Source organism: Rhinoraja longicauda, chromosome 6, assembly GCF_053455715.1.
Source record: "Rhinoraja longicauda isolate Sanriku21f chromosome 6, sRhiLon1.1, whole genome shotgun sequence".
Taxonomy (NCBI): Eukaryota; Metazoa; Chordata; class Chondrichthyes; order Rajiformes; family Arhynchobatidae; genus Rhinoraja; species Rhinoraja longicauda.
Window position 1 is genome coordinate 3,650,734 of NC_135958.1, and position 26,043 is coordinate 3,676,776.

At 47.3% G+C, this 26,043-nt stretch overlaps 1 protein-coding gene across 2 annotated transcripts in view; it reads left to right on the forward strand.

Moving 5' to 3' along the window:
• The first annotated feature begins 3,045 nt into the window (after positions 1-3,045).
• dpep2 (dipeptidase 2) overlaps positions 3,046-26,043 on the forward strand; it is a 35,878-nt gene continuing 12,880 nt past the window's right edge. The window contains exons 1-7 of one of the 2 annotated variants that reach the window (XM_078401629.1): positions 3,046-3,128; positions 9,270-9,474; positions 14,559-14,685; positions 16,988-17,117; positions 17,220-17,358; positions 20,988-21,057; positions 24,631-24,807. In XM_078401629.1, the coding sequence (XP_078257755.1) occupies positions 9,356-9,474; positions 14,559-14,685; positions 16,988-17,117; positions 17,220-17,358; positions 20,988-21,057; positions 24,631-24,807 (762 nt within the window). In that variant the 5' untranslated portion in view covers positions 3,046-3,128; positions 9,270-9,355. Of the gene's footprint in view, positions 3,129-3,155; positions 3,280-9,269; positions 9,475-14,558; positions 14,686-16,987; positions 17,118-17,219; positions 17,359-20,987; positions 21,058-24,630; positions 24,808-26,043 lie in introns of those variants that run through there. The other variant, XM_078401627.1, reaches the window with a different exon arrangement.

Below are 26,043 nucleotides of genomic sequence, written 5' to 3' on the forward strand. Positions count from 1 at the left end.
GTTTGCAGGGGAAAGTACCTGGTGAGGGGGTGGTTTGGGTGGGAAGGGATGAGTTAACCAGGGAGTTGTGGAGGGAACGGTCTCTGCAGAAAGTGGTAGGGGTGGAGATGAGAAGATGTGACTAATGGTGGGATCCTGTTGGAGGTGGCGGAAATGTCAGAGGATTATGTGACGTCTGATGGGGTGAAAGGTAAAGACGAGGGGGACTCTGTCCCTGTTGCGACTACAGGAAGGGGGAGCAAGAGCGGAGCAGCGGGGTACTGAGGAGACGCATGTGAGGGCCTCATCTATGATGGAAGAGGGGAACCCTCAGCTGTCCATGTCATAGAGATATAGGCCCTTCGTCCCAACCTGCCCATGCCGACCAACATGTCCCAGCTATATTAGTCCCACCTGCCTGCATTTGGCCCATATCTCTCCAAACCTGTCCTATCCATGTATCTGTCTAACTGTTTCTTAAACATTGCAATAGTCCCTGCCTCAACTACCTCCTCTGGCAGCTCGTTCCATTCACCCAGCACCCTTTTGTGTGAAAAAGTTACCCCTCAGATTCCTATTAAATCTTTTCCCCTTCACCTTAAACCTATGTCCTCTGGTCCTCGATTCCCCTACTTTAGTTTAGTTTAGAGATAACAGTGCAGTAACAGGTCCTTCGGCCCATCGAGTCCGTGCCGACCAGTGATCCCCATCAACACTATCCTACACACGAGGGATAATTTACAATTTTACTGAAGCCAATTAATCTACATACCTGAGTTTGTGGAGTGCGGGAGGAAATCGGAGCACCCGGAGAAAACCCATGCGGTCACGGGGAGAACGTACAAACTCCATACAGACAGCACCCGTAGTCAGGATTGAATCCGGGTCTCTGGATAGGCAGCAACTTTACCTTTGTCCCACTGTGCTACCCTTGGGCAAGAGTTTCTGTGCATCTACATAATCAATGCCTCCTCTTTAATGTTTCTATTGCTTCTGAGTTTCACAAAGATAAGTTTGTTCTTTTCAAGGAACATGTGTTTCCAGCACTCCATGTAATGGTCAGCCTGCCAGTACCTTTATTAGAAGATAATTTTATTCTTGTTTTCAATGCTGTTTCTGTGTTTAAAAAAAAAATGCCAGATGATTCAAGAGACAGTCTGTGGAAAAATACTGATTCACAACGAAATTCAAAAAGCAAACTGCAGATGGTGGAAACCCAAAAGAAACAGTAGGAAAGAAAACTGCAGATGCTGGTTAAAATCGAAGATAGACACAAAGTGCTGGAGTAACTCAGCGGGTCAGGCAGCATCTCTGGAGAGAAGGAATGGGTGATGTTTCGGGTCGAGACCCTCCTCACAGATAGGCATGGAATTACTTAGTATGCCAAGCAGCATGCAGATGATTGAAGCATGAAACAAAAGACAAATATTCCTTAAAATACCCAATGGGTCAGGTAGCATCGGTGAAGAGTGAAACATTCAGCCTTTTGGGTCCAGGCCCCTTCACCAGAACTGGGGAAGAGAGTTCTGATATCAGATCAGATATATCCATGGACACTGTGGAAAACTATACAAGAGATTCCAGGAGCCCTGGGTGAGATATGTGAATCGTGGATTCAGTGCAGGAAGGCTGGAGGGTGTCTAATGTTGTGCCTCTATTTAAGAAGGGCTGCAAGGAAAAGCTTGGGAACTATAGACCAGTGTGTCTAACGTCTGTGGTAGGCTAGTTACTGGAGAGAATTTTGAGGGATAAGATATTCGTGCCTTTGGATAGAAAGGGGTTGCTTAAGAATATCAGGGGGTGTGGGGAGAGGGCAGGAACGGGGTACTGATTGTGAATGATCAGCCATGATCACATTGAATGGCGGTGCTGGCTCGAAGGGCTGAATGGCCTCCTGCACCTATTGTCTATAATAATCAGCACAGTTTTGTACAACAGGGGATAGAGTCTTACGAATCTGATTACGTTTTTCGAAGAAGTAACCGAAACATTTGATGAGGGCAAAGCTGTAGACATAGTCTTTAAGGGGTTCAAGGCATTTGATAAGGAACAGAAGTGATCGGAGCAGAATTAGGCTGCTCCGCCATTCAATCATGGCTGATCTATCTATCCCTCCTAACCCCATTCTCCTGCCTTCTCCCCTATAACCTCTGTCACACATGCATACATGGGTCGAGCTGCCAGAGGAGGTCGTTGAGGCGGATACTATAACAACATTGAAAGTAGATTTGGACAGGTACAGGGCCAAGGAGGGGTTTAGAGGAGTGTGGGCCAAATGTGGGCAGGTGGGACTGGTGTAGCTGGGCATTTTGGTGCCTATGGGCATCTTGGGCTGAAGGCTTTGTTTCTGTGCAGTTTGGCTCTATGACTTAGCCCATAGTTCTCAGTGCCCCCCCCCTCCCCCTCCCCACCCTCCCGCTGGTTTGTTAAGGTGGTATCGAATCTCTAAATGTGGTATCAAAGACTCTTGCTAAATGACTACAATTAAGGCAGAGACAATAGATTCTTGGTTAGTGCGGGTGTCAGAGGTTATGGAGAGAAGGCAGGAGAATGGGATTGGGAGGGAGAGATAGATCAGCCATGATTGAATGGCGGAGTAGACTTGATGGGCCGAATGGCCTGATTCTACTCCCATTCCTTATGACTCTGGGGATGCGAGTTGGCTTTCAGTGGATGGAAGGCGATGTACGGTTGTACTCCATCATCAGCTGTGCAGGAGAAGGCAGGAACGGGGTACTGATTGTGGATGATCAGCCATGATCACGTTGAATGGCGGTGCTGGCTCGAAGGGCCGAATGGCCTCCTCCTTGTCTATTGTGCTCCATGAAACAATACCTACTGGCAAAGTTAGTGACGCAGAATGATAAAATAGATGAAAACAGGGGGTGGGGAGTTGCTTTCTTGTCCTACAATTTGCAACCATTTGGCTTCAAAACGCAATAGATTTGAAAGTGCATCACAGTGTTTCAATCTCTGTGTCAAGTACTTCGCCCTCCTCGCCCACCCCAACGCCCACTCGTTTCCTCACTGACATTTCATAGGCTTCTAGCTCTTGACTGCGGCACCCGGCTACTTCCCTGAAGCTGCCGCCTCTCAGACTGGTGGGAAGTTTGGCGAACCCCAGAGCCGTGACCAACTCTCCGCCCAAGGTAGGGTCCCCCTTGCTTGGATGGTGGAGACCAGAGACCGCTGTGGGTGACTTCAGTGCAAGGGCAGGCGTCGCAAACCCTCCTCCTCTCGCCCTCCCGTTAAAAACACGGGCTCGGCAGAAGCACCAGTGGCTCGCCAGGAAGGACACAGGTCAGTGGACGTCCCGGACTCGCCCTTCACCAACCCAGCAGCCGCAGGTACAAGTGTGGGGGGCAGGTCGGGCAACCCAGCATCTACTGTGTGTGGGCAGGAACTGCAGAGAGACAACATGAACAAGCTGGAGTAACTCAGTGGGACAGGCAGCGTCTCTGGAGAGAAGGAATGGGAGATCTTTCTTCAGCCAACATCACCCACTCTTCTCTCCAGAGACGCTGCCTGTCCCGCTGAGTTACTCCAGCATTTCTGTGTCTATCCTTTCGGTTCCTACACAGATGGAAGTGCAGATGCTGGTTCACGCCGGAGACACTTCTGTGGGTAGACAGACACAAGGCGCAGGGGAAGTAACTCGGCCCTGGGGCGATGCTGCATGTCCCGCTGAGTTACCCCAGGCGTTTCTGTGTCTGTCTCCGGATCTACTGGTCTACCAGGCGGCCCGGGAGGTGGAAGGACTACCTACCGGTCTGGTCCACTGTCAGAAGTGACCCGCAGGGCCGGGACAGAAGCGGGGTGTCTGCCTCGTCCATCCCTCGCCACCCGGTAGCGTAAACGAGCCCCAGTTTGCAGCCAGACCATTTTGTTTGTGTTTATCTTCGGTGTCGACCAGCATCTGCAGTTGCTAGTGGAGGTATGGACTGCAGACGCTGGTTTAAACCGCAGATAGACACAAAATGCTGGCGTAACTCAGCGGGACAGGCAGCATCTCTGGAGAGAAGGATCGGGACACCTCTCCCTGCTCTCCAGAGACTCTGTCTGTCCCACTGAGTTACTCCAGCATTTGGGGTCTATCTGCAGTTTCTTCCTGCACAGTTAGGAGTAAAGGGGAGCGAAGAAGTCGCCTTTAAATGGGTCAAACTCAAAGCAAACCTGGTGCAACAACAAAACACAAAGTGCTGGAGGAACTCAGCTGGTCAGGCAGCATCTGTGGAGGGAAATGGACAGACAGACCCCCTTTCCCGACCTGAAACATCGCCTGTCCATTCCCCTCCACAGATGCTGCCTGACCCGCTGAGTTCCTCCAGCACTTTTGTGTTTTGCTTACGGTTCCAGCACCTGCGGTTCCTTTTGCCGACTGTAACTAAACGCGGCGCGGGTTTGCAAGGATTCCCCCTCCCTCTATGGTTCAATACTCTCGTCCCCTCAAGGCGTTTACTTCAAGACCCCACTGCGGAAACCGAGCAGGGCTCCCGGGGCTGGAGGAGGCACAAGGGGCCGCTGATGCCGGAATCTTGTACAAGACGCGATGGGCCGCTCACTGCCAGAGTTACTCCAGCACTTTGTATTCTGCACGGAATCTGGCCTGACACCCCCAACAAGTCGTGGTTGATTCAAACTTCACCCCAACATTGTGTTCAGTTCCATCCCTTCTCTCCCTCTTGAATTACAGGCAGATCTCACAGATCTCTCTGCTTCATGCCTTTAGTTAAATCTAGTTTATTGTCACATTTACAGAGGTACAGTGAGAAACTTTTGTTGCGTGCTGCTGACCGAGTCAGCGGACAATCCACGACTACGATCTTGCCTTTACCTTTATATTAAACTCTATCCGCCTTTCTCAAACGTTTATTTCCTCTCTACTTCCTTTTCCGCAGTTCTCACTGTAAATGCGTAAAGTTGGGGAAATGAAGAACCAGGGGACACATGTACTTGTGAACTGTGGAACTCGTTAACTGACCTTTAGTGGAGGGAGGGGTAGAGAGGGGAAATCTACGCCTGTGCACCAGCAAGACCAAGCGTAGGAACTCCTCTCCATCTGTGTCCCATTTCCCGTCTCGGACTGACCCAGACGATGTTTCAAACACGCCAAATGAAATTCTCCAAGGCGTCGTACCAACCTCTCACTTCACTAAACCTGAAGCTGATGTGTTTATTATCTCCTTGCTGTTGGGAACCTACTATATTGTGATAACAGTGACTGGTCTTCAAAATATCCAAAAAAATACCCTCAAAGTGCTGGAGTGACTCAGCGGGTGAGGCAGCATCTCTGAAGAGGGGTCTCGATCCGAAACGCCATCCATTGCTTCTCTCCGGAGATGCTGCCTGTCCCGCTGAGTTACTCCAGCATTTTGTGTCTCTCTCTGGAGAACATTGACGGGTGATGTTTTTGGGGTTCGGGTTCTTCTTAGTCATAAAGTGATACGGTGTGGAAACAGGCCCTTCAGCCCAACTTGCTCACACCGACCAACATGTCCCATCTACACTAGTCCCACCTGCCTGCGTTTGGCCCATGTTCCCAATGTTGGGGGATTCCAGAACCAGGGGCCACAGTTTAAGAATAAGGGGTAGGCCATTTAGAACGGAGATGAGGAAAAAGCTTTTCAGTCGGAGAGTTGTAAATCTGTGGAATTCTCTGCCTCAGAAGGCAGTGGAGGCTAATTCTCTGAATGAATTCAAGAGAGAGCTAGATAGAGCTCTTAAGGATAGTGGAGTCAGGGGGTATGGGGAGAAGGCAGGAACGGGGTACTGATTGAGAATGATCAGCCATAATCACATTGAATGGTGGTGCTGGCTTGAGGGGCCGAATGGCCTACTCCTGCACCTATTGCCTATTGTCTATCCCTTTAAACTTGTCCTATCCATGTACCTGTCTAAATGTTTCTCAAACGTTGTGATAGTTACCTGCCTCAACCACCTCCTCTGGCATCTCGCTCCAAACACCCACCGCCTTTGAAAAAGTTACCCCCCAGATTCCTCTTAAATCTTTCCCCCTTCTGTTTAAACCTATGTCTTATAGTTCTCAATTCCCCTACTCTGGGCAAGAGACTCTGTGCATCTACCCGATCTGTTCCTATCACGATTTTGTATACCTCCATAAGATTACTTCTCGTCCTCCTGTGCTCCAAGCAATAGAGTTCCAGACTGGTCAACCTCTCCCTACAGCTCTGACCCTCGAGTCCTGGCAACATTCTCATAAATATTCTTCATGTATATTTACTTGCTCTGGGGTGCAGGTCTTTCATTATTATTTTTTTTCTATATGGGTACAAACTTCACCGAGCTAGACTTCTGAGAGAGGATGTGGTGGAATATCAGTAGGTTGTCATCTACTGTTTAGATACATTATTTTCAAAGTCAAAGTCAATTTTATTGTCAATTTTCAGTTAGTTTACACAGACAGAAAATCGAAATACCGTTTCCCACAATCCCGAGGAATAAAGTGCATTAAGTTAAGTTAAAATTAAAAAGGCACAGCAAACAACAATCAATATAAAATATAGTCACTTCAATGAAAAAAAAAAAAAAAAGATGAAGATGAATATATTACAATAAAAAAATAATGAACAGTAGTGCAAAGCCTGTCCATAGCAGCGTTAAAAAAAGTGTCTGGTGCTGGATATGCGTGTGTGTGGGGTGTTAAAGTCCAGGTCCAATGGGGGCAGGGGAGAGAGGAGGGAGGGAGGGGAGAGAGTTCAGCATCCTGACAGCCTGGTGGAAAAAACTGTTCTTTCGTCGGGTGGTGCTCGACCTCAGGCTGCGAAACCTTCTCCCTGAAGGCAAGAGGGTGAAGAGGCTGTTGGAGGGGTGGGAGGGGTCACCCACAATGCTCAATGCTTTGCGGGTGAGGCGGGTGGTGTAAAGGACCAGGAGTGTTGGGAGTGAGGCGCCAGTGATCCTCTCAGCAGTGTTCACTATGCGCTGCAGGGTCTTGCGGCTGGAGGCTGTGCAGCTTCCGAACCACACAGTGATGCAGCTGCTGAGGATGCTCTCGATGGCACCTCGGTAAAAAGTGTACATGATGGGTGTGGGGGCTCCCGCTCTCTTCAGTTTGCGGAGGAAGTAGAGGCGCTGCTGGGCTTTCTTGGCGATGGACATGGTGTTGTTGCTCCAGGAGAGATCCTCGGTGATGTTCACCCCCAGGAATTTGGTGCTGCTCACCTGCTCCACAGCAGCACCATTGATGGTCAGTGGGTGGGGGTGTTGGGTGTGCGTTCTCCTGAAGTCGACAACAATCTCCTTTGTTTTCTCCACATTCAGGAAGAGATTGTTGTCTGTGCACCACGCGGCCAGCTGGTTCACCTCCTTCCTGTAGTGGGTCTCGTCGTTGTTGCTGATGAGACCCACCACGGTTGTGTCATCCGCAAACTTAACGAAGTGGTTGGAGCTGTGGGTGGATGTGCAGTCGTGGGTCAGCAAGGTGAAGAGCAGGGGGCTTAACACACATCCTTGTGGGGCCCCCGTACTCAGCGTGATGGTGTCCGATGTGTTGCTGCCGACCCGTACAGACTGGGGTCTGGCAGTGAGGAAGTCCAGCAGCCAGTTGCAGAGAAGGGGGCTGAGGCCCAGATTTGTTAGTTTACAAACCAGCTGCTGGGGGATGATGGTGTTGAATGCTGAGCTAAAGTCTATGAACAGCATCATAACATATGAGTTTTTAGTGTCTAAGTGGGTGAGGGCTGGGTGTAGAGCAGAGGAGATGGCATCCTCAGTGGACCGCTTAGCTCGATATGCAAACTGAAACGGGTCCAGGGAGGGGGGGAGGTTGGATCTGATCTGCTTCATGACCAGCCTCTCGAAGCACTTCATGATGGTTGAAGTCAGCGCTACAGGGCGGTAGTCGTTGAAGCAGGATGGAGAAGACTTCTTGGTGGTTTCTTTGAAGCACGAGGGAACAACAGCCTGGCTCAGGGAGATGTTGAAGATGTCTGTGAGGACATCTGTGAGCTCAGCTGCGCAGTCTTTTAGCACACGACCAGGAATGTTGTCAGGTCCAGAAGCTTTCCGGGTGTTAATCCTTAACAGTGTGCTCCTCACACTGCCTGGAGACAGACAAATAGCCTGGTCGTTGGGGGGGGGGAGTTGTTTTCTGCGCAGGTGTGTTGCTCTGTGCTTCAAAGCGTGCGAAGAAGCCGTTGAGGTCATTCAGGAGAGAGGTGTCACTGTCACAGGTCTGTGGTAAGAGTTTGTAGTCTGTGATAGTCCTAATACCCTTCCACAGGCTCCGTGTGTCTCTGCTGTCACTGAAGTGGGCTGTGATGCGCCGGGTGTAGTGTTGTTTGGCTTTCCTGATGCCACTGGAAAGGTTGGCCCTGGCTGCTCTGAGACCGGCTGGATTGCCCTCTCTGAAGGCAACGTTGCAGACCCTCAGCAGCCCATGGACCTCCCCTGTCAGCCATGGCTTCTGGTTAGCCCGGATGGTGATGGCTCTGGTGTGGGTCACATCGTCAATGCATTTGGTGATGTAGCCTGTAACTGTCTCTGTGTATTCCTGAATGTTGGTTGTGTTGTTGTTTGTTGCTGCCTGCTTGAACATGTCCCAGTCTGTAGTCTCAAAGCAGTTTTGGAGTGCAGCTGTGCTGTCCTCTGACCACACACGTACCTCTTTTGAAACCGATTTGGTGACTTTCACCCGGGGTCTGTATGCCGGTTTCAGCAGAACGGTGAGGTGATCAGAGAGACCGATGTGGGGGAGGGGGGAAGCCTTGTATGCTCCTTTGATGGTCGTGTAAACAAGGTCCAAGGTGTTGTTTTCTCGTGTTGGGAAATCAACATGCTGGTATACTTTAGGCATGACAGTTTTTAGGTTAGCATGGTTGAAGTCCCCAGCTACGATGAGAAAGCCATCTGGGTGTGCTGTCTGCTGCTCAGAGATGGCCCGGTACAGTTCGCAGAGTGCCTCCTCTCTGTCCTTGTTGTTGGAATTGGGAGGGATGTAAACAGCGACTAACAGGATAGCTGTTAGCTCCCTCGGGAGGTAGAAAGGCCGGCACTTCACAACCATAAACTCCGCCAGCGGTGAACAGTGTTTGTAGACCAACACAGCGTCCCGACACCAAGCATCACTGATGTAAACAATCACACCGCCGCTGCGAGTCTTCCCCCCGCTAACCGTAGCTCTGTCCGATCGGTAGCATGTTAGCCGGTCGAGCTGAACATTTTGTAATGCATTTTGGAAAATGCCATGACTAACATCGGGCAACACACCAAGTCACTGAAAGGATGAGATGCAGTCCTTGACATTTGCTTTTGCTATTGTTTCTTGCCAGGTGACTGTTGACTTCAAGAAGTTATTGCCCGTTGATATTCTCTTATCCAAGAAGAGATCTCCATCAACAAGTTGGGTCTCTGGACAATGAGGCGTCCAAATCTGTATCTCCTCTTGCTCGTGGCGACGAGGCTGGTGTTCACAAGGCAGAAGACCGAGATGGAACGGGCGATAGAAATAATGAGACGCGCACCATTGATTGATGGGTAGGTTAGCAATGCATCTTACTTCCTTGCAGAATTTTATGTTGGCGAGAAATAGCGGCACAGTGACAGAGTTGCTGCCTCACAGCGCCAGAGACCCGGGTTCCATCCTGACCACGGGTACTGTCTGTACGGAGCTTGTACGTTCTCCCTGTGACCTGCGTGGGTTTTCTCCGGGATCTCCGGTTTCCTCCCACACTCCAAAGGCGTACAGGTTTGTAGGTGAATTGGCTTGGTAAAATTGTAAATTGTCCCTAGTGTGTGTAGGATAGTGCTAGTGTGTGGGGATCGCTGGTCGGGGTGGATTTGTTGGGCTGAAGGGCCTATGTCCGCGCTGTATTTCTAAACTAAACTAAACTATTACTCAAATCTATTACCTTGCAGGAGAATACATAGTTTAGAGGCGAAAGACGATAAGAAAAGTTGGAAGGGCACAATGGTATCAAGCCGAGAGGTGCCAATAAGGCAAAGGTCAAGACTAGCAAGCTTATGTGAGATTGAATGATAAGGATGGCAAGGTGTTGGGATCTTGGATAAGAAGAGTTATTGTAAGTTTAGTCAAAAAGAAAAAGGAAGCATAGGTAAGGTTTAGGAAGTTGAAATCTCAATGGTTCAATGGGTTCTTTATTATCACGTGCATACAGGTCAGTAATATGCTTGCCATACATAAGTACAATCTCTGATTAAGTACATAATGCATAGCAACAGCCCACTGAGTCTATATGCAAGAGTCAGCAGGTTTTCATAAACATAATCATAGTCATACTTTATTAGCCAAGTATGTTTTGCAACATACGAGGAATTTTAATTTGCCACACAGTCATACCAATAAAAAGCAACAAAACACACAAAATACATTTTAACATGAACATCCACCACAGTGACTCCTCCTCATTCCTCACTGGAAGGCGAGAAAAAGAGTTCAACCTCTTCCCTTCTTTGTCCTCCCGCGGTCGGGGGCCTCGAGCCTCCCATTCATTCCCAACTGCAGCTGGCTATAAAGGCCTGTTGCAGCCATCATCCCTTGAACCGTCGCGCAGAGTCTTTTACCCAGGGTAGGGGGATCAAAAACAAGAGGATATATGTTTAAGGAGGGAGGGGCAAGATCTAATATAAACCTGAGGGGCAACATTTGAACTCAGAGGCTGGTGGGTACATAGAACGAGCTGCCAGAGGAAGTAATTGCGGCAGGTAGCATAATGGTGTTTCGAACATGGAACGTAGAACAGTACAACACATGAACAGGCCCTTCAGCCCACAATATCTGTGCCGAACATGATGCCAAGACCATCTCTTAAGGGCATGTCCCAGTTATGCCATTTTTAAGGCGACTGCCGGCGACTGTCAAAGTCGTAGCAGATCGCCAACATTTTCTTTTACCCTACGACAATGACCACGACAATGACCACGACAATACCGAGTCAGGTTGATACAAGTTACCTTTTTTGTGAAACTAGCACCTGGCTAAGAGATTACACCGTCTTCGGAAACATCTCGAAATTCCCACGCTTACCTGACCGTCAAACTGTCGCCTCCAATCTACCTGTCAAATGTCCTGACGGTAAATAAATTGGTTAAACAAAACTATTTTCTGGCATCTTCAAATGCCTTTTCTTAATTTAATATTGCGTGCTTCCAAATGCATCTGCGACAACCTAGCAAACCTGGGGACAGCGTGTGACAGACAGCGCCCGCAATAAGCTACGATACCTGGCGACAAGCCAGCTGTCGCCGAGAAATTTCCAGCAGGTAAATCTTTCCATGACGCACCGAGATCTGCTACGATTCATTGAAGACTCCTCACGGTCACGCCCGCGACACCCCGGCCAACGTTCGGCGACAGCCTAGTTGCCGGCAGTTGCCATAAAATCGCCTAACTGGGACAGGCCCTTTATCTGCACGCACGTAATCCATGCCCTTCTATTCCCCACACATCCATATGCCTAACCAAAAGTCTCATATCTGCCGCCATCATATCTGCCGCCATCATATCTGCCGCCATCATATCTGCCGCCATCATATCTGCCGCCATCATATCTGCCGCCATCATATCTGCCGCCATCATATCTGCCGCCATCATATCTGCCGCCATCATATCTGCCGCCATCATATCTGCCGCCATCATATCTGCCGCCATCATATCTGCCGCCATCATATCTGCCGCCATCATATCTGCCGCCATCATATCTGCCGCCATCATATCTGCCGCCATCAAATCTGCCTCAGCCACTAACCCCGGCAGCGTGTTCCTGGCACTCACCACCCTCTTGTGTAAAATAAGTTGTTCTGCACATCTCCTTTAAACTTTGCTCCTCTCACCATAAAGCTATGTCCTGTAGCCTTTGATTTTTATAACCTGGGAACAAGATGTTCTGCTTGTCTACCCTATCTCTGCCTCATAATTTTCATACACTTCCGTCAGGTTTCCCTGCAATCTCCCACATTCCAGGGGAAACAATCCAAACTCTCCCTGTAGCTAATAATTCCTAATCCAGGCATCAATCTAATGAAGTGCTCTGCACCCTTTCCAAAGCCTCCTTGACCTACCTGTGACCGTGATTACACGCAATATTCCAAATACAGCCTAACCAAATTTGCTATAAAGCTTATCAGTTCAAAAGTCACAGGAGCAGGATAAGGCCTTTCGGCCCATCAAGTCTACTCTGCCATTCAATCAGGGCTGATCTATCTCTGCCTCCTAACCCCATTCTCCTGCCTTCTCCCCATAACACCGAGAGTAATTAAGAATCTATCTATCACTGCCTTAAAAATATCTACTGACTTGGCCTCCAAAGCCTTCTGGAGCAATGAATTCCACAGGTTCACCACCTTCTGACTAAAGATATGCCTCCTCATCTTCTTCCTAAAGGAACATCCTTTAATTCTGAGGCTATGACCTCTGGTCCCAGATCTCTCCCACAAGTGGAAACATCCTCTCCACATCCACTCCATCCAGGCAACTGGAGCTGCATTATAGGAAGGCAGAGTATTATCTGAATGGTGTCAAGTTAGGAAAAGGGGACATACAACAAGATCTGGGTGTCCTAGTGCATCAGTCACTGAAACGAAGCATGCAGGTACAACAGGCAGTGAAGAAAGCCAATGGAATGTTGGCCTTCATAACAAGAGGAGTTGAGTATAGGAGCAAAGAGGTCCTTCTGCAGTTGTACAGGGCCCTAGTGAGACCGCACCTGGAGTACTGTGTGCAGTTTTGGTCTCCAAATTTGAGAAAGGATATTCTTGCTATTGAGGGTGTGCAGCGTAGGTTTACTAGGTTAATTCCCGGAATGGCGTGACTGTCATATGTTGAAAGACTGGAGCGACTAGGCTTGTATACACTGGAATTTAGAAGGATGAGAGGGGATCTTATCGGAACGATATAGGATTATTAAGGGGTTGGACACGTTAGAGGCAGGAAACATGTTCCCAATGTTGGGGGAGTCCAAAACAAGGGGCCACAGTTTAAGAATAAGGGTTAGGCCATTTAGAACGGAGATCGGGAAAAACTTTTTCAGTCAGAAAGTTGTAAATCTGTGGAATTCTCTGCCTCAGAAGGCAGTGGAGGCCAATTCTCTGAATGCATTCAAGAGAGAGGTAGATAGAGCTCTTAAGGATAGCGGAGTCAGGGGGTATGGGGAGAAGGCAGGAACGGGGTACTGATTGAGAATGATCAGCCATGATCACATTGAATGGTGGTGCTGGCTCGAAGGGCCGAATTGCACCTATTGTCTATTATGACTTCCTGACTCTTTGGGTTTTCCACATACTTAATTGGAGAAAGTTTCAGTTAATGAAATGTCTTATATTGCACGGGCATCTTGCTAACTCAGGGATGGTGCAGCGATATGGAAAGGTAGAGGTGGTTCAGAGAAGGGTGCACATGAAGTCTGATGCTGTTTTCAGATGATGTTACCAAGTAGCAACATATAGGCGAGGAAAAAGTGGAACCAAGGACTAACTCTTGGATGTGCAGAAGAGGGAATAATTCCTGCCATTCCTAATTCCCTAAATGAGGTTAAACAGCAATGGAGCAAAACAACAGATTAGCGAAAGATGATTGATGGATGAAGTAATCTTCTTCATAATGTCATGGAGATTAAACATTACAAAAAATTAATAATTAATAATTGCTTTGTTGTGTTCTAAATTAGATAGTTTAGTTTAGCGTAGGTTAGAGATACAGCACGGAAACAGGTCCTTCTGCTCACTGAGTCCGCACTGAACTGATCCCCGCACATTAACACTATCCCACACACACAAAGGACAATTTACAATTTTACCAAGCCAATTAACCTACAAACCTGTACGTCTTTGGAGTGTGGGAGGAAACCAGAGTTCCCGGAGAAAACCCACGCAGGTCACAGGGGGAACAGACAAACTCCGTACAGACAGCACCCGTAGTCAGGATCGGACCCGGGTCTCTGGTGCTGTAAGGCAGCAACGCTACCACTGTGCCAGCAGGGATTATATGCACCGATCAGCCAAAACATTATGACCACCTGCCTAATATGCTGTTGGTCCTCTGTGTGCCGCCAAAACAGCGCCGACCCGCGGAGGCATGGACTCTACAAGACTCCCTCCACCGGCTTGTCATCTTCCCACAGTCGGTTCAGACCAGACGGGATAGCCTTCGTTGCCCTCGCTCATCGATGAGCCTTGGGCGCCCAACACCCTGTCGCCGGTTTGTGGTTTGTCCCTCCTCGGACCACTGTCGGTCGGTACTCACCACTGCTGACCGGGAGCACCCCACAAGCCTTGCCGTTTCAGAGAAGCTCTGACCCAGTCATCTGGCCAGAACAATTTGGCCCTTGTCAAAGTCGCTCAGGTCTTTACTCCTGCCCATTTCTCCTGCATCCAACACATCAACTTCAAGAACTGACTTTTCACTTGCTGCCTAATATATCCCACCCTTTGACAGGTACCATTGTAACAAGATAACCAATGGTATTCACTTTACCTGTCAGTGGTCATAATGTTTTGGCTGATCGGTGTGGTTGTAATTGATGTGGTTAAGTTAGAATCAAGATGATTCAACTTCCAAAGATAGAGTTAAGAATGAGCTGATTATCATTTGTTTTTTCCCCTAGCCACAACGATTTTGCACTGCAGCTAAGAAGATACTTTAACAACAACCTGACTGCAGTTGATTTGAAGACTTTTGCCAAGACCCATACAAATATTAACAAACTAAAAGAAGGAAATGTGGGAGGCCAGGTATATTTTCTAATTGTTCTTCTTTTGCTGTTCCCTTTTCTGCTGCTTATATCGTTCACCTTCCTAAATTAGGAAAAGACACAAAAAGCTGGAGTAACTCAGCGGGTCAGGCAGCATCTCTGGAGAACATGGATAGGTGACGTTTCACAGAGTGCTGGAGTAACTCAGCGGGTCAGGCAGCATCTCTGGAGAACATGGATAGGTGACGTTTCACAGAGTGCTGGAGTAACTCAGCGGGTCAGGCAGCATCTCTGGAGAACATGGATAGGTGACGTTTCACAGAGTGCTGGAGTAACTCAGCGGGTCAGGCAGCATCTCCGGAGAACATGGATAGGTGACATTTCACAGAGTGCTGGAGTAACTCAGCGGGTCAGGCAGCATCTCCGGAGAACATGGATAGGTGACGTTTCACAGAGTGCTGGAGTAACTCAGCGGGTCAGGCAGCATCTCCGGAGAACATGGATAGGCAACATTTCAGTTTAGTTTAGGTCGTTATTGTCTCGTCTATTGACGTACAGTGAAAAGGTTTTGTTTGTCTGCTATCCAGTCAAGGTAAAGACTCTACATGAATGAGTGTGGTCACGCCATCCACAGTGTACAGATAAAGAATAAAGGGAATAACGTTTAATGCAAGATAAAGTCTAGTATAGTCTGATTAAAGATAGTACAAAGGTCTCCAATGTGGTAGATGGGAAGTCTGGACCCTGCTGTAGCTGATGAGAGAACCATTCAGTTGCCTGATAGCAGCTGGGAAGACACTGTCCCTGAATCTGGAGGGACAGATTCCTTATCTATCCAAGTTACATTTTTATTTAATTTTTTTTAACCAGAACAATTTAAATCATATTTTTTGGTACAGTTTCCTGGTGGGCCCCAAAACAGAAATTCTGCCCTCATATTTAATTTTTTTTTTTTCCTTGAGCTTTAATGCAACGTTAGCAGAGCCTTGGGTATAATGGTCAGAGTGGGGGTGGAAGGAGAGTTAAAGTTAGAGTCTCACATTTCATATGAGGTGGAATTACTGACAATGCCTGGAGTTGAGAAGACCTTAGTGTGGATAGCAAGATAAGTTGGAGAAAATGCATGGCGATATTTGGATCAAAAATCAAATTGCTGGAGGAACTCAACGAGTCAAGCAGCGTCTGTGGAGGGAAATGGACAGTTTGGATCTTTTAGTTTAGTTTAGAGATCCAGCGCGGAAACGCTGAGTCCGCGCTGACCTGTGATTGCCCGTACACTAGCATTATCCTACACACTGGGAACAATTTACAAATTCTACCGAAGGTAATTAACCTACAAACCTGCGCGTCTTTGGAGTGTGGGAGGAAACCGGAGCACCCGGAGAAAACCCACGCGGTCACGTGGCGAACGTACAAACTCCGTACGGACAGCACCCGTAGTCAGGATGGAACCCGGGTCTCTGGCGCTATAAAGCAGCAACTCTACCGCTGCGCCACCGTGCCGCCCATGTATCTTCTAGAGGAAAGTTCTTGACCTGCAACATTGACTAACCGTTTCTGTCGATGGATGCTGCCAGACCCGCTGAGTTACGACTGCAATTTCTTTTTGCTCCATATTACAGCATCTGCAGTCCTTTGTGTCTACATATTTATTCAGCTCATATTTAAGGAAAATATTCATGCAAGCCTGAATCGATTTTGCAGGAAGCTTTCCTCTTTGCATTAATCACTGAGTGTACAAAATCATAAGAGGAATAGATCGGGTAGACGCACAGCATCTCTTGCCCAGAGCAAGGGAACCAAGAACCACAGGACATACGTTTAAGGTGAGCGGGGGAAAGATTTACTAGGAATCTGAGGGGTAACCTTTTCACACAAAGAGTGGTGGATGTATGGAACGAGCTGTCAGAGGAGGTAGTTGTACTATCGCAACGTTTAAGAAATGTTTCGACAGGTGCATGGATAGGACAGGTTTAGAGGGGTGTGGGCCAAACGCAGGCAGGTGGGACTAGTGTAGATGGGGCATGTTGGTCGGTGGGGGCAAGTCAGATGGAAGGGCCTGTTTCCACGCTGTATGACTCTATGTTTCGAAGACGCAGCAGAATAAATCTTTCACCTTCCTGTTATTTAATGTTTGTTAACTCTAAACATATAATCTATAAAAATATATGACCTTTATTATGATATATACAATCTGATATATATAATATATAACAAATATGTAATCTATAAAAATATTAAAAGTGTAAGCAATAGTATATAAAATAACTAAATTAAAATGTAGTTATTTTATATTAGAGTATATAAAAATAACTCCAATGTTGCACCATTTGCCTTTACAGCTGTGGTCTGCTTATGTCTTCTGTTCTGCCCAAAACAAGGATGCAGTTCGCTTAACTCTGGAACAAATAGATGTCATAAGACAAATGTGCAGGAAATACTCAGAATTGAAGTTGGTCACAACTGCCAAAGGTACCCAGTAACAATTCCCGTAATGAAGCTCACATGGAAATGTTGCATTTCTGCCTGCATGCAAGAATATTGATGTCAATTTACTGATTTTATTTCATCCAGCCCTGAGCACAGATAAAATAGCTTGTCTAATCAGTGTTGAAGGAGGACACTCAATTGACAGCAGCTTGGCGACCTTAAGAATGTTTTATGAAGTTGGAGTTCGTTCTATGTCTTTGACCCACAATTGTGACACACCATGGTAAATATGTGCAATTTCATTTTCAATATGGGTGGGAAAAGTGAACATTTCTGAGTTTAAATTAGAGAATGCTGGTGTGATGCTTCAGGACGTTACTGCTCTTGGAATTCAGTGTAAGCATCGAGCAGTCTCAGAATTACATGTGGTATATTACTGATTTTAGTTCAGTTTGGTTTAGAGATACAGCACGGAAACAGACCCTTTGGCCCACCAAGTTCGCACCGACCAGCGATTCCCAAGCACTAACATTATCCTATACACACTAGGGACAATTTACATTTATACGAAGCCAATGAATGTATAAACCTGTACGTCTTTGAAGGTAATGTAGATGTGACATGGAAGTCAAATTGGGCTTCAGCAGACTAATTCAGCTGTTGTGAACTTGTGGAATTAAATTAAGTTTCATTGCACATTCAGCATATGAATGACACAAGGGCGGCATGGTGGCGCAGCGGTAGAGTTGCTGCTTTACAGCGCCACGGACCTGGGTTCGATCCTGACTACGGGTGCTGTCTGTACAGGGTTTGTGCGTTCTCCCCGTGACCTGCGTGGGTTTTCTCCGGGTGCTCCGGTTTCATCCCACACTCCAAAAAACGTACAGGTTTGTAGGTGAATTGGCTTTGGTAAAAAATTGTAAATTGTGCCTAGTGTTTGCAGGATAGTGTTAGTGTGCGGGGGATCGCTGGTCGGCACAGACTCGGTGGGCCGAAGGGCCTGCTTCCACACTGTACCTCTAATCCAAACTAAACTAAATTAAACTAAACTAGACTAAACGAAACTAAAGTAATCAAATCGTTCAAAACATAATGAAAGGTCCTTGGATTTGGTTGACATTTATATAATGATTGTCATGTGAATTTGTGGTAACTTTGCTGATGTCAGCTTCTCTGCTGAGTGGCTTATCTTTTACATCAATGTTTCGTGACATTTTATGTGACATGATTTTTGTGAGGGGAGCGAAAATCAACAGACGAAAGACGCACGATGAAGAGACATTGAGGCGCAAACTCTCAGCAAACCTTTCATTCCTGCCTGTTGATCTTTACTGAAGTTACATGGGCTGTAGAATTACATTTTAGACTGGTTTTTACTATAACTATAATATTCGAGGAGCAGCCTGGAATAAACAGGTCACATGCAGACATTTAAGAAAATTATAAGGAACTGGAAAAAAATGTCAGTTCAGTGTGTGTGTAATAAGAAGATCTAGATGGAAAGTTTGTGACATAAAAGATGCTCAAGTATTGCCAATCGCGTCAATAACACTTCTCTAAAATGATGACAGGGCTTTCTGTGGTTGGTGAGATGGCAGAAAGCAAAAAGCAGGAAGGAAATGTAGTTCAGATTCAGCTTTGATAAATTTGAATCAAGTCAGATTATTGTTCTGTGTCGGAACCAGGAACCTCCTGAACTCGTTCTTACGTGTATCTGGTGCAAGATTTGCCTGCATAGTAGACAATAGACAATAGGTGCAGGAGGAGGCCATTCGGCCCTTCGAGCCAGCACCGCCATTTAATGTGATCATGGCTGATCATTCTCAATCAGTACCCGTGTTCCTGCCTTCTTCCCATACCCCCTGACTCCGCTATCCTTAAGAGCTCTATCCAGCTCTCTCTTGAATGCAGTGAAGTACCTTGTATCATAAGCTCATAGGTTCTAGGAGCAGAATTAGGCCATTCGGCCCATCAAGTTTACTCTGCCATTCAATCGCGGCTGAACTCTCTTTCCCTCTCAACCCCATTCTCCTGCCTTCTCCCCATAACCCTTGACACCCTTCAAAAATACTTTATTTTTAGTTTAGTTTATTGTCACATGCACCGAGGTACAGTGAAAAGGGTTTTTATGTTGTGTGCTGTCCAGCCAGCGGAATGACATTACAATAGACAATAGACAATAGGTGCAGGAGTAGGCCATTCGGCCCTTCGAGCCAGCACCGCCATTCACTGTGATCATGGCTGATCATCCACAATCCACAACCCCGTTCCTGGCTTCTCCCCATATCCCTTACAATCCGGCCATCCACAGTGTACACTTACAGGATAAAGGGAATAATGTTTAGTGCAAGATAAAGTCCATTAAAGTGGGATTGAAGGTAGTCTGAGGGTCTCCAATGAGGTAGATGTTAGGTCAGGACTGCTCTGAAGTCGGTGATAGGATGGTTCAGTGGCCCAACTTCAAAAACAGACAAACGCTTAGCAGGCTCGGTAACAATTGTAGACGAGAATCAGAGTTAACATTTTGGGTCCAAGGCATTCCTTCAGAGATTTGTCTCAGACCTGAAACATTAACTCTACTTCTGTTTCCAGAGATGCTGCCTGACCTGCAGTGTGTTCCCAGCATTTCCTGTTATTATTGCAGATTTCCAGCATCTGTTTTTCTACGATACGATACGATATGATACGATATGATAGAACTTTATTCATCACAGGAGGGAACTTGTTCTAACAACAGTCATAAAATACAAGATACATGAAATTAAAGTGACAAGTGGAAAGGATTGGGGATGTGCAAAGGTGGTGGGGGGTGGGGGAGGGGAGGTGGGGGGTGGGGGAGGGGAGGTGGGGGGGCTAGGGGAGTCAGTCTACCTCACAGCAGAAGGGGGAGGAATTGTACAGGGAAGAAGGATCTCCTGTGGCGTTCTGTGCTGCATCTTGGTGGGACCAGTCTGTTGCTGAAGGTGCTCCTCAGGTTGGCCTGTTTGTCACGGAGGGGGTGAGCTGTATGTTTACTGGAGGACTGGTTCCCCTTAGCAAACTCCAACAATTTATTAGCACTAACTCATGTGTTCTTGTGGTTTATAAAGAGGATATACAAGTTACAGTCCAATCTGTTCTTGGGCCCATGAAGGAAGAGGAAGGATGGAAAACATTGATGGATGTGAAACATATAAGTATGGACCTTCTCCACAACCTATTGAACTTCAGCTTCTTGTCAAAGTTGTTGGATGGTAAACACAGAGAATTTTAGATAAAAATAGCAGATGGTTTTCTCCTGGAAATATAGATATTTCTTGATGTACCCAGAACGAAAGCACAGAACATAACTAACATGGAACTGATTGTTGTGAAATGGTCCGCCATATTTTTGAGCGAATTTCGGGCTGGAGGCATAGAAGCCTGAAGTCTCACGCCATCAGGAACATGTTGAGTATAGAAGATGGGAGGACATGTTGCAGTTGGTGAGGCCACATTTCGAGTATTGTGTTCAGTTCTGGACACCATGTTACAGGAAAGATGTCGTCAAGCTGGAAAGGGCGCAAAGAAGATTTACGAGGATGTTGCCAGGACTCGAGGGCTTGGGCCACAGGGAGAGGTTGAGCAGGCTGGAACTCTATTCCTTGGAGAGCATGAGGATGGGGAGTAATGGGGTGGCTGGATAAGCACGTAACAAAAGCTGTTCACTGTACCTCAGCACACGTGACAATCAACAAAACTAAACTAAACAATTTTTTTTTTTTAGGCGTTGTTTAAAACTAGAGGCTTCATGAGTTCAATACTGGATCAACAGATCACCGTTATTAGATGAAATGATTTCAGAGATGTATGGATTTCTTTCAATATGTTGGCTATCTTTTAGATGTTATCTCATGGTCTGATTTTAAAGCACAACAATATTTACTTTTTCAGGGCAAAAAGTGCAGTAATTGGTCGTAGTAGCATATATGACATAAGTACAAACTTAACGCAGTTTGGTCAGGTAAGATTTTATGTTTTCAAGAGATTTGTGTGTTTCAGCATTCTTGGGTACTGATGATCCTACCATTTCGTTTTAGTTTTTAGGTTAGAGATACAGCATGTAAACAGGCCCCTCAGCCCACCGAGTCCCCATCAACCAGTGATCCCTGCACATTGACACCATCCTACACACACCAGGGACAATTTATATATATTTAATATACCAAGCCAATGAAACCTACAAACTTTGGAGTGTGGGAGGAAACTGGAGATCTCCGAGAACGTACAAACGTTGTACGGGATCGAACCCGGGTCTCTGGTGCTGTAAGGCAGCAACTCTACCGCTGCGCCACCGTGCCACACTATTATAGGAACAGTCCACACTAATTCCAATGCATTTATTTTATACTTGAGCCACAATGTCCACAGCATTCTATAATCAAATGGCAGGGGAAAGCAAATAATAGCAGCACAGTGGAACAACTGGTAGAGCTGCCGCAGCACAACGCTAGAGTCCCGGCCACTAGAAACGGGCTATTCGGCCCATCAAGTCTACTCCGCCATACTATCATGGCAGATCTACCTCTCTCTCCTAACCCCATTCTCCTGCCTTCTCCCCGTAACCTCTGATGCCTGTATCTATCTCTGCTTTAAAAATATCCAATGACGGCCTCTACAGCCTTCTGTGGCAAAGAATTCCTTGGATTCAACACCCTCCGACTAAAGAAATTTCTGCTCATCTCCTTCCTAAAAGAACGTCCTTTAATTCTAAGTCAGTGCCTGTCACAAAATATATGCTCGGTACTCAAATTTCTCGTTTTTGATTCCTTTCTGGTTGTTCCTCGTTTGTTTTTGAAACTCGGAATTGCCCATACTTCCTCGCCCTGATCCGAGAGAACGTTTGTAATAAGTTGATGCAGTAATTGATGCATTTCTCACAAAGCTGACATTCAAAGCTGAAGTGGTCTATAAGAAACATTGGTGTAAAGTTCTATTTTTAGCTGCATGGACAAAATGGACAACAGAATCATGGATAGACACAAAGTGCTGGAGTAACTCAGTGGGTCAGGCAGCATTTCTGGTGAAAAGGAACAGGTGATGTTTCGGGTCGAGACCCTTCTTCAGGCATTTCTGTTGTAGTCAGTTTCCAGACATGCTAATAAATCCTATCCAGAAGAATCCTCTCCAATAGCTTCCCTGCCACTGACATTAGGCTCACCGGCCTACAATTTCCTGAGTCATCTCTCTTTATCTTCTTAAACAAAGGAACACATAAGCTATTCTCCAGTCCTCCAGGACCTTGCATGGCTAGAGGGGATACAAAGATCTTCATTGAAGCCCCTGTGATCTCCTTTACTTTAGTTTAGAGATACAGCACAGAAATAGGCCCTTCAACTAGGGTTGCCAACTGTCCCGTATTAGCCGGGACATCCCGAATATTGGGCTGAATTTGTTTGTCCTGTACGGGGCCGCCGTTGTCCCGTATTAGGCCCAGGGTGGCGCTGCAGGCCCTGACGCTGCAGGCCCGGACACTGTAGGCCCTGACGCTGTAGGCCCTGACGCTGCAGGCCCTGACGCTGCAGGCCCTGACGCTGCAGGCCCGGACACTGTAGGCCCGGAGATTGTAGGCTAACGGAGCATGTTCGGGGAGCGGGGCCGAGTGTGTTCGCCTAACGGAGATTGCGTAGCAACCGCCTCCCGGCCCGGGCAGCCGCCAATGCTGGAGCGGGAGCTTGTGACCGCTGGCTGGATGAGGTCACGGTGACGTCACTTTTTGTCCCTTATTTGGGAGTAAGAAAGTTGGCAACTCTACCTTCAAACCACTGGGCAGACCAGCGATCCCTGTCCACTAGCACATATTACACTAGAGAACTTTTACACATACACCAAGCCAATGAACCACCAAGCCTGTAGGTCTTTGGAGTGTGGAAGGAAACTGGAGAACCCGGAGAAAACCCACGCTGGTCACAGGGAGAACGTACAAACTCCGTACAGACAGCACCCGTAGTCAGGATCGAAGCCGGGTCTCTGGCGCTGTAAGGCAGCAGCTTTACCGCTGCACCACCATAGCACCCTCTCTTGTTTCTCTCAATAACCAAGGCCTGACTCTACCCTGGGTGACACAAATGACCTGTTTCCATTTTCTGTTCGTGTGCTGCTGCTGCCGACTGACACGTTTAAATCATCTGAATTTCATACCCATCGAACCACAGAACACTACCCCACCTTATTGCCCTTCATGAGCCCCACCGACTCCTCCTACACAACCTCAAACTGTTGACCTGAAAAACAACCGATTTTATACTCCATGATTGTAATTGATTCTCATTAATGTACCAAACTCAAAGATATTGAAACATAATCTCATTGCGGTGGCTATGATATTTTGTTCGTGAATGGACATGAAGGTTCTGAAGGAGGGTCTCAACCCAAAACGTCACCCATTCCTTCTCTCAAGAGATGCTGCCTGACCCGCTGAGTTACTATAGTTTTTTGTGTCTATCTTCAGTGTAAACCAGCATCTGCAGTTCCTTCCTGCACACACATGATAGTTTTGCGTCTTTCCTTGAGCACACACGGATACATTGGATGTTGGTTGAAATGTGTGGTGGTGGTGGTATCTGGAGTTCTCAGCCAGCTGTGTGACGTTGCAGTGTAAGTCGTCGGGGATCTGTTTGAACTATTACCCAACAATGTCAGAAACGAGGAAACTCGTTCTGTGCTTCATGAGTGGGGCTTCCTTCACCTCAGGAACAATTTCTGTGGCTTTGTTGCTAACTACAATTCTGCTTCAACTCAGCGGGACAGGCAGTATCTCTGGATAGAAGGAATGGCTGACATTTTCCTTGATCTTCATCCCCTTTGTCTCATTTTCACACCTTACACGTCCTGATCTCTGTATCTCGCCCTCCCCTGATCCAGTCTCCACCCGAAACCTCACCCATTCCTTCTGTCCAGAGATGTTTCCTGCCCCACTGAGTTACTCCAGCAATCTGTGTCTATCTATGGTGTAAACCAACACCTGCAGCTCCTTCCTATATAATTCTGCCTTACTGGTCATGTTTCCTCTTAAAATTCTTTTTAAAAATAATTAATATAACAATCGCAAAATCGCTGATTGGGAAAATGTTTCAGTTCCGTTTTTCTGCATCTTCCATTCCCACACCTGACTCGACCCAGATAGTGGTGCAGCGGTAGAGTTGCTGCCTCACGGCGCCAGAGACCCGCTTTCAATCCTGACTAGGGACGCTGTCTGTACGGAGTTTGTACGTTCTCACCCGTGACCTGCGTGGGTTTTCTCTGGGTGCTCCGGTTTCCTCCCACACTCCAAAGGCGTACAGGTTTGTAGATTAATTGGCTTGGCGTCAATGGACAATTGTCCCTGGTGTGTGTAGGATAGTGTTAGTGTGCGGGGATCGCTGGGCGGTGCGGACACGGTGGGCCGAAGGGCCCGTTTCCACGCTGTATCTCTGAGGTAAACTAAAGTAAAGACTAATGACCCCTTTTCTTCCGCTGCTGGCATGTGTTGCAGTCTGGCTAGGGTCTAGTCAGAGCATGTGTAACTACATTGTGGAATTTGTATTTGAATTTCCAGGAGGTGGTTCTGGAGATGAATCGACTGGGAATGATCATCGATCTGTCGCACACCGCCACGGACACAGCGGAAACTGTGCTCCGCATCTCCAAGGCTCCAGTTATATTCAGTCATTCCTCAGCTTACGCCATCTGCAAGCACCCCAGGAATGTTCCAGATAACATTCTCCGTTTGATTGTAAGTGATTTTGACTCAATTCGACCAAGAACTTCTCTTTGGCAATTTCTTGCAGAGCATATAAAGTTACAGATTTCTGATCTACAGTGCAGCTGGGTGGTGGCGTGATGTAGATTTACAATGGAGATGTTATCAGGGGCAGGGCTCAGCACGATACAATACGATAGAACTTGATTTATCCCAGGAAGGAAATTGGTCAGCCAACAGTTATAAAACACAACAAGGTACACGGAACATGAAATGAAAGTGACGAGTGGAAAGTTCAGGATTGGGGGGTGCAAAGATTGGGGGGGTTGGGGGGGGGTCAGTCTCAGTCTAGCCCACGTCAGAAGGGGGAGGAGTTGTACAGTTTGATAGCCGCAGGGAAGAAGGATCTCCTGTGGCGTTCGTTCTGTGCTGCGTCTTGGTGGGACCAGTCTGTTGATGAAGGTGCTCCTCAGGTTGACCAGTGTATCATGGAGGGGGTGAGCTGTATTGTCCAGGATGCTCCACGTTTGCGGAGCATCCTCCCCTCCAAGACCACCTCATGTGAGTCTAACTCCACTCCCCCCCAGGACGGAGCCGGCCTTCCTGATGAGCTTGTTGTTTCTGTTGCCGTACGAGGCCATGATCCAGGCAGCGACAATTCCCTTCTGCTCCACCACACAGCCATCAGTGTACCATCAGCACTTTCTAGATTGCACGTTCCACATTTCCCAAGGACATAAGAACTGTGCAGGACAAGTACAGGCCCTTCGGCCCACAATGTCTGTGCTAAATGTGATGCCAAGATAAACGAATCTCGTCTGCCCACACATGATCGATATCCCTCCATTTCTTGCAAAGCCATGTGCCTATCTAAAAGCCTCCATCGTATCTGCCTCTACCACCACCCATGGCAGCACGTTCCAGGCCCGTGGCAGCACGTTCCAGGCCCGTGGCAGCACGTTCCAGGCCCCCACCACCCTTGGTGTAAAACAAACTATTCAAAACATCACCTCAAACTTTCCCCCTCTGACTTTAAATAGACAATAGGTGCTGGAGGAGGCCATTCGGCCCTTCGAGCCAGCACTGCCATTCAATGTGATCATGGCTGATCATTCTCAATCGGTACCCCGTTCCTGCCTTCTCCCCATACCCCCTGACTCCACTATCCTTAAGGGCTCTATCCAACTCTCTCTTGAATCTATACACTAGTCTTTTTGACGTTTCTGCCCTTGGAAAAAGGTTCTGACTGTCTACCCTATCTATGCTTCT